This window comes from Puntigrus tetrazona, chromosome 15, assembly GCF_018831695.1.
Source record: "Puntigrus tetrazona isolate hp1 chromosome 15, ASM1883169v1, whole genome shotgun sequence".
NCBI classification, from domain to species: domain Eukaryota; kingdom Metazoa; phylum Chordata; class Actinopteri; order Cypriniformes; family Cyprinidae; genus Puntigrus; species Puntigrus tetrazona.
The window spans coordinates 18,583,756-18,598,625 of NC_056713.1; the positions used below are offsets into that span (position 1 = coordinate 18,583,756).

The 14,870-nt window shown below is 36.1% G+C and overlaps 1 protein-coding gene across 3 annotated transcripts in view; it reads right to left on the reverse strand.

Annotated features, from left to right (window-relative positions):
* Window positions 1-14,870, reverse strand: part of stard13b (StAR-related lipid transfer (START) domain containing 13b) — a 76,022-nt gene that overhangs the window by 22,675 nt on the left and 38,477 nt on the right. Inside the window, exon 1 of one of the 3 annotated variants that reach the window (XM_043258897.1) lies at window positions 13,451-13,832. The exons of 1 other annotated variant lie outside the window; for it this stretch is intronic. In XM_043258897.1, coding sequence (XP_043114832.1) covers window positions 13,451-13,574 — 124 coding nt within the window. In that variant the 5' untranslated portion in view covers window positions 13,575-13,832. Of the gene's footprint in view, window positions 1-6,228; window positions 6,473-13,450; window positions 13,833-14,870 lie in introns of those variants that run through there. One more of the 3 variants, XM_043258895.1, reaches the window with a different exon arrangement.

The following is a 14,870-nucleotide window of genomic DNA, read 5'->3' on the forward strand; positions in this document are numbered from 1 at the left end:
CACAAATTAGTTACATTCTTAAGCATGTAATGACAATGAATAAGACTGGCCTCATTTACTTTTGGGATGAATGGCTTCACCATCACAGTCCCTGAGGGTTTGCCACTGGAAACATTTATCCATTCTCAATACACACAATACACACATTTACATGCCTTGTCTACCATCCATGAATGTATCCAAATCTGAGGAACTCTCGGGAGACTAATTTGTGAGGGAGAACCCGTCAGATTCCATTCATGTTAGACCAGAGCCCCTTCTAAATACCGGTGAGCCTATGAGCTTTTTATTAAGTTCTCTGGTAATCGGACTGGAAATCAAAAATAATTTTCTTGTGGTTTCTTTTGATCTCACAGGACATTACAAAATGATGATGTTCCAGATCAAATGTTTATATGAGGTTCTCTTATGCAACGGTCGGGCTGCTGCCACTTCTGAAATAAACTAGACTTCACCTTCCTTCAAAGAGTAATTCATCACAAAAGGGTTTGGGCTGGAGGGGGCAAAGTTGCAGTCTGAGTTCTTCAGAGAATACCATTTCTAGGAATCCCATATCTGCCACTTAAGCATGCCAGCGTCTGCCCATCCTGAGTGGCACTCTGCTTTCACTGAATGGTATATCCATCCAGTGAAGGAGCGAGGGAAAAAGTAAAGTGTTTTTCCTGCTTTTAGCTTGAGTGGCTCGGGCCTCTCCTCCACTTAAACCTCCAAAAACACACACAACGGGAACATGTCCATGGCTGTGCTTCTCAAAACCTTCCCATCATGCAACTCTAGTGGAAGCATTCTCAAAGTCCTCATCCCAAATGATCTGCTCAGCTTAGAACGTAAAGGCAGTTTCCCATAGGTCAATAAAATACAACAGAATTGAAAATCACATATATGGTCCCATACTGTTGGATCTAACTCGAGATTAGATAGATAGATAGATAGATAGATAGATAGATAGATAGATAGATAGATAGATAGATAGATAGATAGATAGATAGATAGATGGACAGAACAAAGACAGAATGATAAAACAATACAAAGATAAATAGATAGATACATAGAGTGATAGAATGAGAAAATAGCAAATAGAACTTTAGACCGACAGAACGATAGAACAATATTGAACAATAAGATAGACAGACAAAGATAGATAGATCTAAAGCTAAAAGTGTATCCAATCAGAGGAGACATGTTCAGGACAATGTTCCACAGTAAACATAATATTAAAAAGGTGTCACCCGCTCTAGAGCCCTGCAACCCCTGGTACAAATATCTACTGCTGAGCACCATTACTCTCAGAGAAGATGAGAGGTGACAGAAATACAACAGTGAGCTAATGATCTTTACAAAGAATCCGGTGTTAGGAGAGGTCGGGCTCGACACTGCCCTGACTCCTGACTCCTGCACTGCATATAAATAAAGAATGACAACTAATTAGGCTTGGTTACAGTATACGTCAGTTGACTAAGATATCTTAAATGACAGGTTGTTGCTTAGTACCTGCCTCATATCCATTTGATGGCTTTCAGACTCAATATTTAAATTTAATATGATCACCAGGTGGTCTATTTTAATATTGCAAGCATGTTCAAAATGACTCAATTAAGTTAGTCTCTATTGATGTGAGAGGGATTTTTATGACTGTTAGCAGCCCTTGGCTTGCTCATTAGCTTTTGGAAATGCAAAAAATTCAACAAATTTTATTATCTGGCATCCTGTCAATCGAATTACATACGCATAAAACTATTCTGGAAATATCTTCTAGCTCAACCTGGGAAAAGCTATTGGAAACTATCATTAAACATTCTTCAAGAGATATGAATAGCTCATTGATTTTATGCTTCGGCAAATGTGTGTACCAGTGTTTGTCTCCGTGTATGAATGGGTGTTTATGTGCAAGGATGGGAATTTATGAATACTGTGTGCAGCCACAGCAGATGCACAGAGTGTCTGGTGTCCAGATGGGCATCTATTAAGAGGAAAGAACCCAAAGCACCAGAGCACCGCAGGAATCAAAGCAGCTCCATTACTATAAACATCACTAAAGTATATACAGATTAATTTCAGAGCTACCTCAAACACAGAAAGAAAGACAACTCTTTATGGAGACTATGACAGACTCTAATGTAGTATAATAAGAGATAAGAAACACACATAAAAGGTGGTTGATGGTGTCATCCATGCTGGATAGCTGTATCCGAGCGGAAGCAACTAGAGCTTAAATATATAATTCATCCATTCATTCAATACTTAGGATATATGATTTGCTGTGGAAACAGTAGAAAGAAACTTGAGCTCTGGTTTCTAATATATACAAACAAACACACACACACACACACACACACACACACACACACACACACACACAGAGTCATTCAATAGTTTGGGAACGGACAGATTTTTAATTGCATCCCGAGTAAAACTGGAGATAATATTCACAGCATTAAACTACCTGGGACAAGCTGATTGGTATCATCGTATGATCGTATCGCATTTAAATGGCTGGTTAGCATTCAACAGAGTGGTTTACAGTAAGCTTTCAGGGTTCCTCTGACACCCTCCTTCTCCCCAGCTCCACCTGCACAGATCTGCTGAGTTATTATATATTTGTGCAGCAGCAGCATGTCTTAAATACTCACAGGACTATAATAGCGTATGAACTGGCATTAGCAGATCTACTTCAATACCAAAAACATTTGCATTGTCATATCCATAACCATGCTAAAATCTTTGTCAAGATAGAAATGAATTAATGCATAATTTATTATATATCTAGGCCAGTGGTTCCCAACCTTTTTTAACTCACAGCCCACACAACCAAACACATATGTTTCCGCGGCCCACTGCAAAAAAATTTAAATGAACCTGTTATTTGTGTCGGGTTAGTAACTGACGGGTTAGGTACTCGCTGCTATATTTTCTTCTTTTAGGTTTATTTTGAGTCTTTTCTGTGTCCTGCTTACTTGTAGATGAAGTATTTTCCCTTTTCAGCGATCCCATTGTCAACCATTTATCCATGTTTACATCTGTTTTGGCATGTATGCAGCAAAAATATGTTACATAGCCTAAATCGTCGGGTTGTTTTTAAACCAATCAACGACCTGGAATAGTGAACGCATACTAACAGTTTATTATTATTTTTTGTTATTTAATTAATTATGATATTTAATTATTACTACACATTTTTACGTACATTAGCAATATTATTATTTCTATTGATAATAACTGGCGGCCCCCCTGCAATACCGTTGCGGCCCACTGGGGGGCCGCGGCCCACTGGTTGAAAACCACTGATCTAGGCTATACAAATACGTTTCTTCGGCTCATCAAGGCTCCGTTTATTTGATAAAAATACAGAAACTAACAGTAACACTGTAAAATATTATTACAATTTTGGCCATCTTACCTTAGATCTGCCCTAAACGAGCTGTCATCCATCCCACCTACCAGTTAGATCTACCTAAATGCCTTATTTATGTTTGCTCAAGTTATTCGTGATTCAAGTTTTTGGACAAATTTAGCAAATCGCCTTTCCTGATAAATGGCTAGAATAATTTGCTAAATTTTGTAGAATTGTTGTCTATCATCATCCCACAGAGGAAGGGGGCGGGGATAACAGAACTCATTGGCATTTAAAGGGAAATAAAATGGCTTGTTGTGAAAAGAGCTGGTTTTGCCATGGTAAAAAACAGGTGTTGTTTTATATTACCATTGAGAGATTTTAACAAAAGTGTGTTAAAGAATTTCCATTAAGACTCTAAAGAATCATATCCTCTTTAACACATCCTTGCTGATTAAAAGTATTAATGTCGTAAAAAAGAAAAAGGAAAAAAAAATACTGAGCCCAAACTTTTAAACAGTAGTGCATATAGTTACAAAACATTTGTATTTTTAATAAATCCTGTTCTTTTGAACTTTCTATTTGTCATAAAACCATGCAATAAATATATTGACAAAGATATTAAGCGGCACAACTCTTATCAATAAAAATATAATAAATGTTTAAACAACAAATCAGCATATTAGAAGGATCATTTAAGTAATTACTGCAGATAGCTTTGCCATCACAGAAATAAATAACATTTCAAATTATAATAATAAAATAGAAAATAGGTATTTTAAATTATAATATCTCACAATATTACATTTATTCTGAACTTTTTTATCAAATAAATGAAGCATAAAAAAACTTTCAGAAAAATTGATAAAAATGTAACTGGCCTAAAACATTTTACTTTTGAACAATAGTGTATATATATTTTAAACATAAATAAATATGTTTACTCTGGGTAATTGTCTCAGTTGAGCTAGCTCCTCAGTCTGTGTCAACAAGAACGTGAGACGAGCCATTTGCCTCCAACCCCCTTTAGGTTAAACTCGTACTATGCCAACATAAAGGAAAAAATCCTGTAAAATAATGTCTTTATGATCTAGGAGAAGCCTTTACTGTGAAAACAATCAATACATAATTTCTATTTGTTACACATGACTGATATAATCACCTTAGAGGTTACTTGCCTATAAAACTAGTCCATTTCTAGGACTTTAGAATGTATTTTTTCTTATAAGATAAGTTATTAAATAACCACAGTTGTCTGTCTTGTGTTTCTGCTTAACTAGATACCGATGACAAACCATACACCACAAACTCAAGAGGACAAGACTCGACACGCTTGCCGTACACCATATCACAGCCCATCAAAGATGTGAACGTGAGCCCTATACCTGCATCTCTGAGAACATCTCCGTTCTAAGAACAATCAGAACATTCTGCGTCAGGTAACATGAGAACTCTTGAGGAAATGTTCTAGGAAATGACTTGAATGAATGAGGTCTGTTAAAGTATGTCCACTCCGGTGACATAAAATCTCTTTAATGTATCTATTGCTTCTTCTGGAAAGAAATAAAATAAAAAAGAGTGAAAAGACTTGTGCTAGTATTCTGCTTCTCTTTTTCTGGTAATCTTCTCAAGAATTTTAAGAGATTTCAACATATTTGAAATAGGGCTCAGATTTGCCGAAGTGCAGAGGTCTCCCATTAAAGGTCTAATATTTCAGTATCAACTCAATTCATTCTAATTAAATTATTTCTAATTTAAATTATCTGAGGCATGGTATCAATAACTCTTTACTCACAAATGAGATATCATTAACATCTCAAATGTTCTCCTAAAAACCAATGTGTTTAATTCTTGTTCACAAACTTGTTTCCTACAAAACAAAGACTCACATTTCCACTACAGTTTGTAAAGACATCTCAAAAAGTCTCAAACTGTGCTCAGGTTAGCCAAAAAACACCATAGCTTCAATCTAAGACTTTCAGTATGAGCTCAACATTTCTGATTAAAATCTTCAGACCAAATAAATTAGCTATAGAATCAATCTCTCAGTCTTTAGAAAAGAGATCCCTTTAACATCGCAATTATTTCTCCTGGGTATCAAGGGGGTTAAAATGAGAGAACATAGAAGTATTCTGCTTTTTCTATTAGTTTCTTTGATATTCGCTTCGATAAGAGCTTCGCAGTGCATCTCAAAAAGGATTTCCAGCAAAGATATCAAGAACACAATGAAATGTCTGATTTCATGTGAAGTCAAATATTTCTCATCAAATGATCAAACTGTTAATACTATTTATTTTTATTGCTCCGTAGGAAGTAAGGGCAGTGAATGGTCTATGAGGGTTTTAATCTCTTTGTATTGTGTGCAGACCCCCTCAGGTAAACTCTCATTGATGAACATAAAGCAAATGGGAGGAGCTAAGTTGTCAAATGCCATTTACCTGAACGACCAACTATTGTCTTCCCCCGAAAAACAAAAGCTGGAGGTGTGACGGCGACAAGTACAGATTCCTCGCTAAGTATATATTCTTTTCTCCCTCTGTATAATGCAGCATAAATAAAGTGCTATGAAGAAATACTTAAACCACAAAAAGTTATGAGTCAAACAAAAGTTTAAAGGTCAAGCTAGTCATTGCTATGTGCCACTAGGTTCATTAGTTAAGATGACTAACTAGAGATGAATCAGTCACAGAAACATTTCTCGCATGTAAAATTGTGATCTAAAGTAGAATTCAAACAAACTGGGATAAAAACTAAAAAAGGGCTGTATTATTTGTCTTCATGCTTCCAAAACTGATTAAAGTTATCAAACACAGTCCAAATACACACTATAGAAACTACACACGCAAACACAGCAATTCTGACTCATAAAATCTTATGTAACCAATGCCATGTTGTACCTGCCGCTATCCTGTTAAGCAGCTGCTGACGGGCAATGATCCTGCCCAGCCTGTACCCGGAGCGCCTTCTGAGGTGGTCCATCCTCAGGTAGATATCCTGCGTCTCTGGGGTCATGTTTCCCAGGCATTCGCTGCTCTCTGTGCGCGGCAGCTCTCTGTACATGATCACACAACGCCAAACGTCTGGCACCACCTCCTCAAAAACAAATATCTGAAACGGCAATCTGTCCACCGACAAGCCAACATGTGTGTGATGTGAGTCCGTAGAGCTCCAGAGGAGTGGCAGCTGTCAGCCCGCCCCCTTTTGGGGTCACGTGACTAGAGGTGAGCCAACGGGAAGCCAGGCCGACGAGGGCAGGCCTCGCGGCTGAGCTGAATTCAAGGTCTGTGCGAGCGCTGCTCGGTTCAGGAGGGAAATATAAATACCAGAGGAATGCCTGTGAACTGAGAGAGTGGAGAAAGCTGGAGAGCAGGGGGCCGTGGGAGGGGAATAAGAAAAACAGCGTGGCTAAGAGAAACACCCAGATCGGAAAGAACAAGCCCGCTGCTGTGAAGACACACTCAGGTGCTGGGTTTGCTGAGAAGTTTGTTCAGTTGGGAAATGACAAAGAATGAGCGGCAGGAAAAGAGAAAAGTTGACAATTCATACGAACAATACAAAGAGTAAATAGACATAGGAGCGACTGTGTATGTGAAAACAAGAGTACCAAAAGGTGTCTTGTTGGTAGATTCAATCCCCAACCCCCTATTTCCTCTGAGCACGGTGGGGCTTCACCTTGTGAAACAGCCATTCATGTTTAAATGGCCATTTCACACATTAAAACGGGTTGTACAGGAAATGTCTCAACTTTAGGTGAAACACAACAAACTTTATTTATGCTGAAATGTGTATTTATCACTTGGCCTTAATTTTAGATTTCAACAAATGTGATGTGAATGAAACAATTAGAAATAAAAAAGTGTCATTGATATAGATATATTTAAATAATAATAATAATACTTTATCTTTGTGCCAAAAGTAGAAATGGTTTTATATATATATATATATACAAACACACACACACACACACACATATTATATATATACACACACATTATATATATATACACACACATATATATATATATATATATATATATATATATATATATATATATATATATATATATATAATATATATATATATATATATACACACACACATATATATATATATATATATATATATATATATATATATATATATATATATATATATATATACAAACATTATATATTATCATCTTAATCATAATATAACATCCTTAATCACACACTTGCTATCTGTTGAAGTTGGCATGTGTAAATGAATGACTAAAATTAAACTGGTAAACATAATTTATTAAAAAATGTTATGGCATGTTAGGCACTTCCAGTTTAGCACATCAAATTACGTGTAAATTATGTGTGCAAATGAAAAAAAAAAACCTATACAAAAAAAAATTTAAGAAAAAAAAAGTAAAAAAAGAAGAAGAACGAATGGAAGGTTTGCAAGAGCTCAGTTCCATTGCTGCACGGAACAACCCCAGTCTTCAGACTGAAAATAGTCTCCACGTCTTTGCAAACAGTTGCACTCTCTGTTGACTGAACTCCATCGCTCTTAAGACACTGGTGAACGGCACACGTTTCCTTTTAGTATGTGTTAGAAGCCTCTCACTCCTAGTCTAAGTGCGAGCGAGCACATAAACGCATGAACCGGGTACGAATGGGCACGAAACCAAGCTAAACACATTCTGTGCCCCCTCCCTGACTGGCACACACTAACCGTACTACAAACCACACAAAGACCGCAATTCAACCAGTGCCTGCAATCCTGCTGCTATTTATACATAAACTAGCCCATGCCTCACTCCAACGGCCCTCGTCACAGGACAGTTTTCATGTTCTCTACTTTGTAACGGTTCTTAAGACATTCTGTGCAGTTTGTGCCGCTACATTAAAAATGATCTCATTTGTTGACCCGAAGCTTGAGCTTATAAACAAGGTACAGTGCGTGCTCTTGCAATCCCATAATGCACAAAAAGGGTTTTTGTAGACTACAGGTGTAACTTGAGTGATTGACAAAGCCTAATGAATGCTGGGATTTGTTTTTTCCACACAGACCGCTTAAACTGTAGATTAATCTTATGCTAAATGTTACACTGCAAAAAATGCTTTTAAAGACTAGATTTGTTTTGTCTTGTTTCCAAGAAGGATCAAAAAGGATTTTCTAGACAAAGTCAAAATTAAGTGACTTTTTGCTTAAAACAAGCAGAAAAAACGAAGACAAAACAAGACAAAAAATAACACCGAAAAGCATTTTCACAGTTTACAATTGTACAAATGGTTTGATTTATTAATAATAATTAATATTAATATTAATAATAAAATCAAACAATGAATGATGATGGAATATTATTTCAAGATATTTAAAAATTTTAAATAATTTTAAATTTTAAGCCCATTTAATGGGCTGTTTATGTTTTTGAAGAAAAAAATACTTTTTTAAAAATAAATAAAAATAAATGTAAATGTAGCATGAAATAAAGAATAATAGACATTAATAAAAATAATGGAATTCATAACAATAAACAGACTCTACATGAGTGAAAAACAGGCCAACATAAAATAAAATTCAACGCTTATTAGTTTTTGGCTACTGTATTAACTATTAAATGCTTTACATTTTTTATTGCTTGTGTTTAGTTCAGTCGGTGACAGCATACTCCAGTTCCGGCACAGGTTTGGTTTATTTGGAGGAAATTGGTTGTAATAAGTGTACTATGCACTTTACTGAACCAATTTTACAGCACACCGAGTCATAATGACAAAGAACATCAGTTGTTGTATCACATCGTCATATCATCTCAGTCACTTTAATTGGTTTCTATAGACATGATTGTATTTTCAATGGTTTTACATGGAAATGGTTCACGAGTGCTCTTTAAGTGATAAAACAGTCTGGAATGAAACGAAATAAAACTTTCGACAAACCATTCAACAAAGCTACAGCTCGTAGAAAGTACTTTACACCGGTCAAATCATTTATCAGATCATTATTTCAACACAGCAAGAACAAGGAGAGGTTTTTGCACCCCCGCACCTAATCTCGAGGAACACAACATCTATCCTTTATTAACTATTGACCGAGTCTGCTTTGTAGATTACCCACTTCTCCGACACATTTGTAGCTTTATGTAGGAGAAGATGTGTTATTGAAAACAGATCAAACATCTTTGTCATGCAGAACTGAGCGCTTTGCCAGATTTAGCTCAATATTCAGAGCCAAACCTGCCATTGCCAAGTCTCTCATCATCTCCGCACCGGAGCCAAAGACGAATGTCTGACAGCTCTCAAAATAAATGTATGCAAAAAGTGGAGGAGAGAACAGACCCTGCTCACCACTCGCCAAAGAATGCATATTCCACATGCTCGCTCTCTCTCTCTCTCTCTCTCTGAAGAGACGATGGAAAAAGTTGCAGTAATGGCTTAGGCTTATTATGCATATTAATACATATTAATACAATTTAGAAAAATAATATTACTAATGACAATTCTAAAAGTATGCAGTGCAATTCAGATATCGATTTCGAAGGATATAATGGCTGTCAGGGGCCATTATAATTATTACTGTGAATACGATTTAGAAAAATAATATTATTATGACAATTCTAAAAGTATGCAGTGCAATTCAGATATCGATTTCGTAGGATATGATGGCCATATATAGTAATAAAGTAATAAAATGAGTAATAAAATAATATTGATATACAAAAAGGTAATAAAAATGATATACACTAAATTAATATGATTAATCTATCGCTCTTATCCCAGGAATAGAGTAAATTATTAGATTAATACATTGAATTAATTCATATTAAAATTACTTAAAAAGATTAAATAGTTAATAATTAAAAAGTTAAATAAATTAATAATTAAATAAATGTAACAATAAATATATACATATGATATATAATAAAATATGATATAATATAAAATGAATATAAGAATAACAACAATAATATCCCACAAGGGGATAAAAAGATAAATTAACAACAAATAAATATTGTCTATTAATTATATTAAATTATTACATCGAGTCATTATTAGAAAAGAATAAAAAAATGACAAAGACTAATAAACTAATATGTAAATAAATAGAAAATAAATAATACACAAGGGGGAATATTAGAGAAGAATAAAAATGACTAAATAAATAATACACTGGGGGTATTTAATAATGTTAATTAACATTAACAAGATAAATAAAGATAAATATGAACAAACAAACAAATGAATACTCAAATTTATTCAACATATACAACCTGTCTCAGCAGGTCTGACTCGGTGGCAACAGCATAAATCATCCTCAGATCTTTGAAGAGCGCAGTAGATATTTTTTTTGGATGTTATACAGACAGCACTACTTCACAGTCATCTTGGTACTTCATTTGTGTATTTTTCCACTAGCTGAGGCAGAAGCCAGAAGCAACTGCCAAGAAAACGTAACTGTATTTGTACACCTTCATGAATTAATAGCCACATTTTGATGGAAAGAAAAATAAACAAGTTTTGTGGCTTCCACAATCAGGTCAAACGAGGATTAGCCGCAAGAGAGGCCTGTCAGGGTGACAGCTGATTCCTAATAAAACGTCCTGGCTGAGAGACTCCGGCCCGGGATGTTGACTCCACAACTTAGCCGTACGGGGAGAGAGCGAAGATATCAACACAGCCAGTGGAAAGAAAAGTTATCGGCATAATATTTACTCTGCGGGTTTCTGGGAAGGGCCGCTGAACGTGGGCAGGAGCCAGATAAAACCAGCAGGTGCTTACGATTCGCTCCAGCAGGGAGGGACGGCGGACAACGAAATGTCGACTCTCCCACTGAAAATGTCAAAGCCGCATCGCGTTTATGAGTGTCCTCGGCGCTGAAGAATCTGCTCTTTTGTTTAAGCGTAACTTTATACGGTGACAGCGACTGGATTGTGCGTGAAATGAGCTAAACGTTGTTGTAATCCGTCTTTCCCGTGGCCCTTGATCGCTGCTGCCTTCGGTTTAAGAGGCTCTTTTGCAAACGGCTTGTCAGGAGATTTGAGCAATGCCTGAGCCTTCTAGTCTGTGATCCTGAAACAAAAGTGTTGAAACGCAGACCATAATGCGACCATAATGCAATGCTACACAAATCCCTCATTCCATATGGACTGACTTATGAGTCATATACAAAGATGCAAAATGACGGATGAAATCTAAAAGGCTTCACTTTTATTTATCGCATGATAAAAATTGGAAGAAAGATGAATGAATGAAAAAAAATCTCTGGAACTGCCTAATTTTGCAATGTTCGTGATATGAGTTCTTAGTAAAAAGGTCCTGTTATTTTGTTTTAGGAACCTGAGATGTTACCCTTTTTTGCACAGTAGTCTACTATTATGCTATAATCTATTTTAGACAAAATCTGTTCATCTGAAATAGATTACTCCACAATAATCATAAAAACAATAAACAGAAATACCTGTGATTTAATGCCATTCATGTTTAAGGCGTTCGTTAGAAAACATTATTAATTGAACCAGCCTTTTAGCAGAAAATCAAAAAGCAAATTTTTAAAGAATAAATTAATACTTTCATTTAGCAAAGTCGCATTAAACTGATCAGAATAGACATTACAGATATTTAAAAAAAATGCATTTGCACTTTCTATTCATCAAAGAATCCTGAAACAAACGCATCGTGGTTTCCACAAAAATATTAAACAGCACACTTATTTTCTATATTGATAAGAAATGTTTCTTGAGCACCATGTTAAAGAGCAGCGTATTAAAGAAATATCATATAACAATGAAGACCGGAGTGATGCAAAAATATTCAGCTTTACTTAAAAAAAAAAAAATTGTAAAATTATTTCAAAAAGAAAACAAATAACTGCAGCTTTCCTGAGGACCAGAGGCTTCTTTCAAAAACATTTAAAAATCGTACTGAACCCGAACTGTTGGATTTGACCATAAACAGTACCGTAAGCTTTCAACAATAAGCAGTGTTTTGAAGGACAAAACTGAAAGGTGGAGCTCTATGTGCCAGAATATTTTTCATGGTTGAACTTTTAATAGAGGCTCGAGTCAGACTGAAATATACCCCTCTTGGGAGCCACACTGAGCTCTCCACGGTCATGCCTCAAAGAGCTCCTCATTGTTTGGCGTGTGCATAAACAGTCAGGCCAGAGCGTGCACATGACTGCCACCTACATAGCACATCACATCTCTGAAATACATATATGGAAATGAACGAGATAAGCACGCCAACAATGCCCCAACATTTCAACACAATCCCCATGGCAGCCAGATCACGTGTCCAGGTAAACAAGACAAATATAAAGATTTCGATCTAATAACAGCAGGGTTTTAACTAGCGTCCGACACAGATGGACCACAATAACGCACTTTAAAGAGATAAAGTACTGATATGAAAAGTGATTAGAGTTTTTCTCTAAACTAGGGCGCCTCGTTGCATTGACTGACATCTAGTGGTCAAACGCCGTTAGGCGTATGAATACATCGCCAGATATTTAGAAGTCTAGTTACTAGCATTTCACATAATAATAATAATAATAATAATAATAATAATAATCCGCCATCACAAACAAGCAAAACCCTGTGAGTAGACTAGTACAAGACAGAATATGCAAAACTCCCCATTTAATATCATGAAGCTGTTGTCTACATGTGCATCTACCTATGATACATAAGCGTGCCATGTTTTTTTTTTTTTTTTTTATGTGTCGCTACCTTGCTGTAGGTTAATAACTTTTAATTTTTCGCTGCAAAATCCACCTACAATAGGCTACCGTGTGGAGCAGAAACTAACTTCACCCAGAAATGAATGAATGTCACGACTAATTAGACTGACTTAAATGGCACTTTGTTGCAAACAACGCAGCCTACCCTTATAATCTTGATTATTTACAACTCGGAAATATTTAGGTTACTACGTTAGGCTAAAAAGTGCGACGAGCAAGCCCCGGTCTCATCGCGTTATTCCAACCCCCTAAGGACAACGCAAAGCCTAAGCAACTTAAAACTTTGACAATAATCTCAAGGCAACGCATGAACGCAAACTTTTTGATCTCGCGCCGCGCACGTCATCGCATCGCCGTCAGCGAACGCCGCGCGCGGCAGAGCGCGTGAACTTTACTTCGGCGTCACTAACCTGCGAGTCGTCTCTCTCTGACACTCTTCCACAGTAAATCCCAAGCCTTGGACGTGGATTCTCTGAGCTGCTCGCTAAACGATCGTCTGAGTGTCAGCGTGAGAGACTTTCGTTTCGCTGTCATCGTCAGTCCGCGCTCATAATAATCAATCAGCCGCTCCCGTTATTTCTCAAAGATAGCGAGCCCCCTCGTCCTCTCCTTCACCTGCCCCGTAGCCACACACCGCGACGGGAAACTTTTCCGAAAAATAAATGCATATTATAAACGATAATGTGGTAATAGTCTTCCAAATAATCCAGTTTGGGACACGCGTCGGTAGAAGACGCGCAGCCGCTGTCTGGAGCCGCCGTGTTTCAGAGCAGATGTGGGTTTGTTTGAAGTTTCTCCTTCTGCTCGTAACATACGATCTCTCTCTCTCTCTCTCTCTCTCTCTCTCTCTCTCTCTCTCTCTCTCTCTCTCTCTCTCTCTCTCTCTCTCAGAGACACACACACACACACACTCTCTCTCTCTCGTTCATCACTCTCACTACTGGAGTAGTGAGAGTGATGAATAAATGCTACACTAAAAAAGCATATATAAATACAAAATATTTTTGTATATATAGAAATATAGCCTACAACTAAAACTCACACACATACATACATAATATATATACATACACATATATACATATATACACACATACACTATTATATATATATATATATATATATATATATATATATATATATATATATATATACACACATATACACATATACACACTATATATATACATATATACACATACATATATATACACATATACACACTATACATATACACACATATATATATATATATATATATATATATATATATATATATATATATATATATATATATATATATATATATATATATATATATGTCTGTGTGTTTGTGCACATTTTAGGGCAAAGCACATTTTAAATATATAGCAACAAATTCATAGTGACTGACAGAGAGGGAACAATATGTATTACGATTTAAAATACTAATAAATTCTTACAATACAAACAATAACAATATGCGCCTTACACGTAGGCCTACATCTAAAATAAAACGGAAAGCTCACAAAAGCAATATAATATAATATAAAGTATAAGTAAATTAAAGTTTGGGACAAAAGGTATATAGAAAAAATGGTCATGCTGAGGAAGGATAGACATACCATGAACACTGACGGCTCATTTAATTACGGGCCTCTATGGTTTCCATTTAGCACTCAGCATGGCATTATCATCATAACAGAGGAGATTGGTTTTTGTGACAGGTTTGCTGTCTGCGATGTCAAAAATTTAAGCCGAGATGGGGAAAAGTAGGTGATGGCAAAAAGCGTGTCTAATGGAGAAATGAATACTTTCGTATGAATGACTTCTGCATGCAGTGAAACTCTT